This window comes from Urtica dioica, chromosome 1 (genome assembly GCF_054948205.1).
Source record: "Urtica dioica subsp. dioica isolate 48M chromosome 1, U.dioica_male_clone48M_v1_H2, whole genome shotgun sequence".
NCBI classification, from domain to species: Eukaryota; Viridiplantae; Streptophyta; class Magnoliopsida; order Rosales; family Urticaceae; genus Urtica; species Urtica dioica.
In genome coordinates this window covers 10,774,561-10,784,484 of record NC_142756.1, presented here as the reverse complement: position 1 = coordinate 10,784,484, position 9,924 = coordinate 10,774,561, and the positions used below count along the sequence as shown (strand labels likewise).

General features: G+C 35.0%; 1 protein-coding gene across 1 annotated transcript; it reads right to left on the bottom strand.

Moving 5' to 3' along the window:
* Nucleotides 1–3,917: 3,917 nt before the first annotated feature.
* Nucleotides 3,918–8,074, bottom strand: LOC149407163 (GDSL esterase/lipase At2g04570-like). Its single transcript, XM_089611682.1, has 3 exons — nucleotides 7,573–8,074; nucleotides 4,975–5,464; nucleotides 3,918–4,291 (listed from the first exon to the last, which is right to left on the bottom strand). Exons 1-3 carry the CDS (start codon nucleotides 7,975–7,977, stop codon nucleotides 4,095–4,097), a joined length of 1,092 nt encoding a protein of 363 aa, XP_089467808.1. The 5' UTR covers nucleotides 7,978–8,074; the 3' UTR covers nucleotides 3,918–4,094.
* Between the last annotated feature and the right edge of the window lie 1,850 nt (nucleotides 8,075–9,924).

Below are 9,924 nucleotides of genomic sequence, written 5' to 3'. Positions count from 1 at the left end.
ATTTTGATCGACTTAAGCTAGTTTGCAAACAATGCATCTATATTCTCACAAGGCATGTCAACAACACCAAAAGATAATGGGAGAGATATATCAACTTTCTTTGGTTTAGTAAACTATTCATTCTAATCATGCTAATCATGAGCATGACCACATTGTATGTTATGTTTCATAGTTGACGAAATGATGAAACAAACAAGAGCAGCGTCCTGTTCTTGGTCATTGACAGTGCATATTTTTTCAAGTGCAGGCATATATACTGAGAGGATCAAATTCATGCATACCTTAAAAAATGCTCAAAATAAAACTCCTAAGAATTACAATCGAAAAAAGTTAAATCACCTAACTATGAAATCAAACTCCTAAGAATTACTATTAGAAAAAGTTAATCACCTAACTATGAAATCAAACTCCTAAGAACTACATTCAATAACAGTTAATCATCTAACTACTGTTCTCAGCCTTCCAAATTTTGAATTTAGGGTCATCTGTCTTTGGAGATTTGGCTTCTCCGGTGAGGTGATCGTCTTTGCTGCGGCCACAGATGAACATTTGGACTGACTGAGACCATTGTAAGTAATTTTGGCCATTCAATTTGTGGCTAGTGATAGTGTGAGGGTTTTGATCGATGATAGAAGTGTTTGGGATAGGTGTTTCAGAAGAAGAGGCAAAGGCATGAGATTGGCCGTATTTCGTCATCTGAGATCGAGTGATTCAGCACTGCTCTGATACCATGTAGAATTTAGAGAGTGCTTTGAGAGAATTCTCGATAATTTTATTATGATACTCGAATCAGAATATATACAAGAAGATAATTAAACAAATGAGAAAACTAATTAACATAACTAAAGCCTATTATTCTGGATAGCATAACACCTGAGCTACCGGAACTAAACTTACCTAAAGACTAGGTAACGTAACTAACAAGCTAACTAATAGCTAACTAATGAACCCGGATAATTCTATATTAATCATCTAACTACTACTGGTCTTTTCCATTCCTTTCAGCTAAGAAAAAAAAAACACTAGTGTGGAGGAGTGCGGTTGAGGTTGACGAGGGCAAAGCAGGGATTTTGTTGGGCGTCTCTGTAGAACCAGACCTGAATGACGTGGTGCTTCTTGATCCTGTTGTCTGTGATGATCTTGTTCCAATTGGAGCCGGCGAGAACATAGTGTTGTTTGGATCCCAATTTCCACTCCTTCAACCTCATCTCTGTCCTCACCATCCGAGGCTCCATCACACTCACTCCCAGCCCCACTATTCTCTTACCACCTTCCTCGCTTTTAGAAGCTTCCATCTTCTCCTCCGGGCCCAGAAACTCGGCCACCTTTAGCTTCTTCTTCGGCATCAAAAGACGGCCCTGTCCCTTATTCAGGTCCGTATCCGTCATCTGCTTCTCCAATATCAGCAAAACTGCCTCCACGTTTCCGATTACGTCCCTCAGCCTCGCAGGCATCTCCGGCTCGTCTCCTTCCAAGTTTCCGATTACGTCCCTCGGCATCGCAGGCATCTCCGGCTCGTCTCCCTCCAAGTTTCCGATTGCGTCCCTCGGCATCGCAGGCATCTCCGGCTCGTCTCCCTCCACGTTTCCGATTACGTCCCTCGGCATCGCAGGCATCTCCGGCTCGTCTCCCTCCAAGTTTCCGATTGCGTCCCTCGGCATCGCAGGCATCTCCGGCTCGTCTCCCTCCAAGTTTCCGATTGCGTCCCTCGGCATCGCAGGCATCTCCGGCTCGTCTCCCTCCACGTTTCCGATTACGTCCCTCGGCATCGCAGGCATCTCCGGCTCGTCTCCCTCCAAGTTTCCGATTGCGTCCCTCGGCATCGCAGGCATCTCCGGCTCGTCTCCCTCCACGTTTCCGATTACGTCCCTCGGCATCGCAGGCATCTCCGGCTCGTCTCCCTCCAAGTTTCCGATTACGTCCCTCGGCATCGCAGGCATCTCCGGCTCGTCTCCCTCCATGTTTCCGATTACGTCCCTCGGCATCGCAGGCATCTCCAGCTCGTCTCCCTCCAAGTTTCCGATTACGCCACTCGGCCCCGGAGCGTCTCTCTTCTTCTTCGGTCTCTCGCTGGACTTGTTTCCTTCTTCGATATTCGATTCCGATGCCCATGGGAGTATGAGCTCAGTGTTGCGTTTTCTTTTGGTCGGCGATCTCCGTTTCCTTGGAATCTCAGCAAGCCGAGTTGTTGGTTCTTTGTCAGACTCCACACTGGCTGAGAGGACCTTCTTCTTGATGGCCATGTTTTCGTGGTCTTCGATTTCTATCTGCGCTAACTTCAAGAAAGCTGCGTTAAAGAACATGTCGAATGAACGTTCCATGGTTGACATTGATGGTTGAGGAAGTGATCATTCACGGGAAGTCTGCTTATATAGGAAGTGTCGCTTCTTCTGAAGGCCCAACTTATACAATCGCAAATAGAATTTTACAAAGTCGACTCTTTTAATTTTTTTTATAAAGTCGACTTAGAAAGTCTAAAACATGTATTTGGAGGATACTATGAATAATATCTTTTATATTATTATGATTCATGAATAAAAGATGGGAATATATTATCATATCAGTTCGACTTTGTCAACCGTTGATTAAATTTGAAACACGCTGCTCACTCCACCGTATAATATTTTGCCAACGAAAAAAATAAAAATAAAACTACTGGTAATTAAAGATGGGCGGTACTCAGTTACTTAATATGATGTTGTAAATTAAAGTCCAAAATTGTAATTTTTACCTTAAAAAATTTATATTTATATACCGTTCCTGAATTGTATTTTCGAATATACTCTCTTTACTTCAATTCTTGGGTCATACTGTATTATAGATTTACTCATTTAACCTCCTGGTCTTACTTTAGCTTGTAAAGCATGTGTTCTCTATTTTCTAATATACCTCTAATTTTTTGCAAACTTAAAAGTCAGGAGGTTATAGCCCCTGACTTGGACATATCTTCATCCTTTGTTGTAAGTCTGTTAGTGTTATTTAGTTTTCTAATTAACCTCGGTGGCTTGACTGTTTGTAGGGTGGCAATTATTGTATTCTTGTTTATCCATGTATCTTCCAATTAAAAATGAGTTTTAAACCAAACAATAAAAATACAACTAATAATAGTATCAATCAACTTTGATTTGTAAGCCTTTTGATAAAAGCAAAGTGGATTCTTATTAGCCCCAAGTCAAACTAATGCAATATTATAAATATAAATATATTTAACATTCTACAAATCGTACTTTAAATGGTCAAATTTTGTTAAAATCGAATTAGACTACTCATATCTTGTATAAATTATAGAAAAATTCGTTGTAACTAGTCAATTATCAAACTTCTTTTAAGATTTTAGCTAAAATTTTATTTTATTAATAAAATAGTCCATCAAACTGAAGTTGATTAATTAATCAAACCAATTAATTTAATTTATTTAAGTCGGATGGATTATTTTTCGAAGTAAATTAAATTAACTTAATCAATTAACTTCGATTTAGTGAACTATTTTATTAATAAAATAAAATTTTAATTATTTTTGAAAAAGATGTGGATTATTGAAGTATTGCAATTAACTTTAAGAGCATTTCCGTCTCCCTATTTGGTATGACTAGACCCAATATTATTTTTTGTAGTAAATAAGATTACCCAATCGCTTCAAGTATCTTATGGTGTTTCTTTAGACTCACAACCGTTCTTAATTGGTGTGACCGTAAAAACGTTCATTTTGTTGGCGAAAAGATTTTCTTCAAAACTATTTTGATGTTACTTACATTCCCACTCTTGCAAATAGCTATCATCTTCACAAAATAAAATTGCTGACTATACTTCCGGTTTTTCTATCTCTGTTCCAACTTCACATAATTAACAAATATCCAAAACACACTTCTCTACATTTAACTGTTAGGTGTAATAAATCGGGGCCAACAAAATTACAAAGAGTTAAATTTTATTATCGTACCATATTTTATTACTTCATTTCAGAATGCCATTGCCAAGTCTACAACATTTAGTAATATCTATCTACATGTATATATGAAATGAAACAGCATATATATATATATATATATATATAGAGAGAGAGAGAGAGAGAGAGAGAGAGAGTAACTTTCTGTTCATGATAGAATCTTAGCGAGAGTAGTTTTGATCAAAAATTGGGAGATGATCTGATTGGTTCTTTCGGATGGATGAAAAGCATCCCAAAAGACGTACTTATTGGCGTCCGTACAAGTGAATGGGCTTTTGGGATCGCACATAACGCCCATTTCAAATGTCCCCGTACCACAACACCCCGTCACAGACTCCTCAAACCCTGCAACAAAAACAACTCACAAAATTATACATCAAACTCACTCGATTTATTTTTGCCTATATAACTAGAAAATTCGTAATTGGTTCTATTTTAAATTGTTTCTGTTATTTTCGTATTTTTATTAATTTATTTATATTATTAAGGGATAAATTTAGAAATTGTTGAATATATTTGAAAATTTTCTTTCATTTAATTATGACCCACTTTTTATTATATATATATATATATATTTTAATTTGTTATAATGTCACGTCATGAATTTTTGCTACATTTGAAACTTAGTCGAAGCGTTAGTTAGATCGTAATTTCAACGTTTCAAGTGAGTCAGTCCGTATAATTTTTCTTCATTTTTTTTATTTCATAAATAGTGCAAGGACATATCCATAGGAAAGTTCCCCTTTCACTAAATCGGAATTCCTTTGCTTAATGATTGGAAGCTTTCCTTCGGTTCAGAAGTGAAATTCCAGCCTAATAGAAGTGAAATTTATATCCCATAATTACTTTTTGTTAGTTCAAAAGTACACAGTTTTTCCATATTCATTATTTCTTTTGTATTTTATATTTCTTAGTATATACGCCCCTTCTTAACTCAAATTCTAGCTTCTTTAAAAAAAAAAAAAAAAAAAGTATTATGTTTCCCATAAAATTCTAGTCTTTATGGACTGTAATAAAATCAAACATACCGTACACGGACGGTCTGTTAATGATGTCGAGAAAAACCCCATAGGCGTCGGCGTAAACGAGCTTAATCCCGGGAAGCGCGAAGGTGAGTTTCTGGACCAAGCCCTTGACCTTGTCGTTGTACTGTCGAGCGACAGCGTTCTTGTCCTCGGCGCAGGCGTGGTGTCCGACGAAGTTGGTGAACCTCTGGAGAGGAAGACAGCCCATCGGAGGAAGCCCCGCCAGAGAGATCTTCCTCGCTCCGAGGCCATAGATCTCCGACACGAAGCTCTCGGCGAGCCCTATCAGGTAGTCCTGGTACTGACCCACCGTGTACTGTTTCTGTCTTTTCGGGAGCGCGTAGTAGTTTTCCAGGAAGTCGTTGGTTCCTATGCTCACCAAGTATAGAGCCGAGTTTATCACTGCCGTGCCTTTCTCGTTGCCTAGATAGCTTCTTAGTCTGCTTATGTACTCCTTGAAGTACTGTATCTCCTTCCAAAGTGGAATTACGCCCTGAACATGTATACATATATACACTTTATTCAAACACTACCATAGGAATTAAACCCTGGGAACCTAAAATGGAATGAAATTGGAAATTTGTTCTAGTATTGTTTTTAGAACCGAAAAAATTCTGATACCATTCCAGTTTTTGAAATAAATTTGTTTATTTTTTAATTTCTTAATTTTTTTTTTTTGGAAAATAGCCTATATTTTAGGTTTCGATTTTTAACCGAAATAAAATATTCAAATTTCAACACTATTCAATTTGAAAAATTCCAATATATTCAGAGTTCTGGTTTGGTTGGAATGAAATTTATGTTCAAAGCGTAGCCAGGAATAGCTAGAGACTAATAATATTTAGCGAGGATTGAACATGTTAGCCTTTGTATATATGTATTGTGTAGAATATGACGTAGGTAACCAGGAGTATAGACTGTAGACTGTAAAAGTGGTTAAGAATGATGGCTTGGATTTACTTTGACCGCTAATTATTGTTTCATAAATATGTGTCAGTAGTCCTAAATTTGGTCCTAGATCAGCAATGTTGTTGTTGAAATTGAATGCGCATTAATTAAAAGAAAATAATGACCACGACTTCTATAAAAGAGTATTTTGTACAACAAGCTAGCTTACATGGTATGTGTATGTGTGTATTAATGATATCGAGTAAAAGAATTTTAACTAATAGTATTTAAGAGAGTATAGTTAAGTAGGACATGTATGGCATGTAATATCAAATAAAAGAATTTTAACTAATAGTGTTAAAGAGATACAACATTTAAGGGCATTTCGTATGCAGACCCAAATGGTGTGTGTGTGTGTGTATATATATATATATATATAAACAAAAGAAATAGTCACTCCCGTTTCCGATCGTTCAATTTTCGTTGTATATGGAATTCGATTTTCTTTGCCAAACAAATGAAGACCATAAAATAAACCATTTCCGCACAGCTATTAGGAGTTTCACAAAGCTTTGTTACTGAAAATTAATTTAGTTTATAACTAAAAAACCTCAAGAGAGTAAAGAATTATACACACACACGCGCGCGCACACACATATATATATATATACACTTTAATGAAAAACCGTTTGATATAGTCCAATGGATACTATCAACAAAATTAGAGTTTAACTATTTTACTATTACAATTATAACCTAATGCCTTCCTAACTCCTTCATAGTATGACAAATACCTTTGTTTTACTTAAACTATTATCTTAATTATTAGACTCAAAATTTAACACAAAAAAGTCCTGGTAGGTCAAATGTCTAGCTCTCCTTAATTTTATCCACTTGTCAATAATCTATGAACAAAGGCTCATCAATATATACTATACGCTCAAGACAATTTTTAACCGATTAATATTTACCTGACCAATAATCTATGAGCAACTTTACAATATTTACTATTTATAGGATCATTTATCAACCAATTAATTAATAGCAAATAAAATATAGTAAAATAGACATTTTGGTCATTATTTTAACAGAATAGAAAAGGCAAAAAAAATTTCATTCTTTTTACATCAGCTATCTCATTGAGGTAATAATATTGAATTCAGAGTGAAAAGGAATTCGTCAAATCTAACAAATTTTTTAACAGTTGATACTTTAAATATTATTCTGTAAAAAGAATAATTTGCTATTATAGTTATGATGCTCACTAACGAATTACAAAGTACATGCATTTAAAACCCTCAATAATATCTAAGTTAGGTGGCCCGACCAACGCATGTAAAAAAGTGTCTATTGAAATGCTCATGAACGAATTTAAAGGTTATTCTTACAAAGAAAAGTGTTTGAAATATTCTTACCTCAATTAAAATTATAATTTAACTATTCAAATATTAAAAATGCATGTGTTGTTAAATTATACTTTGTTTTTTTACACATTGAATAATAATTAAGTCAGAAATTTGACACATTGTAAAAAAAAAAAAAAAAAAAAAAAAAACCGTATGATTAACTCTCCCAATATTTAATCAAATATGTAACGCCATATAGTATTACTATATTAAGAATGGAGACATAAATTTAAAAACAAATACATGCAAATGCAATAGTAGTAACATAATCAGGGGGTGAATTAATTTATTGTAATGATCTACTTACAAGCACATCGGAAGTGGCATTATCATAACCCGTCGCCGCGGAAGCGAAACAAACCCCGAACGCGAAATCGGATATTTTGTAGCTCGGGTCCAAGTACGCCGGCACAACCGGCCTCAGCCCTAACGCCTCCGACACGAAGTCCGGCGCAATCCGACCGTTGCAGAACCGTCCCGTTGGCTTGCCGCCGAAGAAATCCCGACCGTAGGGCTCGAAGTTGCTCCTCGCCATCGTCGGAATGAAGTTGTTGTTCCCCGAATCTACTGACGAGTCTCCGAACACGATCACGGCCGGAGTGCTGATCTTCTTCGCTGCGAGAGCGAGCTCTAAAGAAGTCTGAGTGATGATCATCACGAAGAAGAACCATGGGAATTGAACGAGCTGGTTATTGGGTTTTTGCTGTGCCATTGCAATTTTTTTTTTTTTTTTTTTTTTTGGTTGTGTGAAATTCGGATGAGAAAGGGGAGTTTTTATGTATTTGGTGTAGGGACTTGAGAGTAGTTGAGAATTCTTAGGGATTGTTATGTTATACAGATACTTATATGAATGTGAGTGTGACCATGTCGCAGTGAGTGAATTAATGCACATGCACATGCAAATAAATCCTGCAACACGTAATTTATGAGATGTTGATTAGGAGCTAAAAGAAGTGTGTGGATGCTTAAAATATCTTTATTTTTTTAAACTTTCTGGTTTTATTATTGCTTTTGTTTTTTTGGGCCCAGTTGGCTGGCTGAACTAGTCGGTTGTAGGAGTATTTAATGATGTTGTAAATGAATTTTATGACGAGGTTGACGGATTTCTAGGTGTCTTTATTTGTTTTTTCCATCAATTTTTATGTTTGTATTTTGTATTAATTTTTTTCTTCATACCTTTTTAATGGTGATTTTCGTTCTTAGTTAGGTGGATTTAAAGTTTTTTTTTTTAATGCGGCAGATATAAAGTTAGAATATGCTATAGATGTTTTCATTTTTTCAAAAGTGTATATGTAATAAATATTTTTAACATTACTCAGCTTTTTTTTTTTGGTAAGCAAATGGAGATTGATCCGTCATAACTGTAACCCAACAAAAGTTTTTATTTTATTTTATTTTATTTTTTTATAACACAAATTAACGAATTAATTCCTAGCTGAAATAACTCATCTGAAAAATTAACAATTTTTTTTTAAAAGAGTATAGAGGGCAAATTTAACAAATTGAGGAAATTGCAAAAACATAAATACCCAGCGGAAAATAAATAGCACATAGACTTAGACTATATAAACCACCTCGATAATCACAACTTAATTACCCATCTTCGAAATTTATTTTCCAAGCATCACAAATTGTAATTTTTTTTCCCTTATTCCAAACATACCCTAACCCCATTGTTCGGAATCCAAGATCACCCGAGAAGTTTGTTACAACTCTCGATACAACATAAGACAATCTCTTCAATTAACAACAACACGCATGCATAGATATATAACACTCAACTCCACAAAAAAGATAAGCTCCTTGACGAACAATCTCCAAATTAGTTCCACATATTTTACTTGACCCCTAATAATTGTTGGCATTGATTTGAATATCATTGTTGGATATGATTTTAAACAAAATCACTAGCTCCCAAACCATGCTCCTGAGAGAAATCTCCTGAACATTTAGTGGAACAACATATTGAGAATTCTACACACAATAATCTTAACATAAAACAATTAACGCCTAAAAAATTACTGCACAAATTAATCTTAGCTCCAAATGCCTTCTAATCTCGTGCATCAACGAATTATATATATTTGATGCAGATATATATTTAAAAGTTTTCCAATCATATTTCATTCAGGAAGAAAATAATTATCACATCCATAACTACTGTTGATGAAAATATAAAACTTATATACACACCATTGGATGTAGGTCTCTATCAACATAGCGCGACGATATTATATGGCCATAGAGAGACCGCATAGAAATAGCTGATGGGAAAACGAGTACTGAGTTGTATGTATCCCTATCTATTATTATTATTATTATTGAAATCTTTATGACATGAACTAGGCATTTAATGGAGACGGTGGACAGGTCAAAGAAAAGATTAGTTGCTGTCCGCATTGTTCTGAATATTGTAAGAGATTTAAATTACAAAAATTTGATACAACTAAATTTTTCTAGCTACTTTTAAGATAAAAGTTAAAGTTTTATTTTATTAAAAAAAATAGTCAATTAAGTGCGCAGTAAATTAATTAACATTTACTCTTTAATTATTTAAATTTATTCTATAGTTAATTAAATTTACTCTTTAATTAATTAATTTAGGCCCCGTGGATTTTTTTAATAACATGAAATTTTCACTACTTTTTAAAAGGAGCGT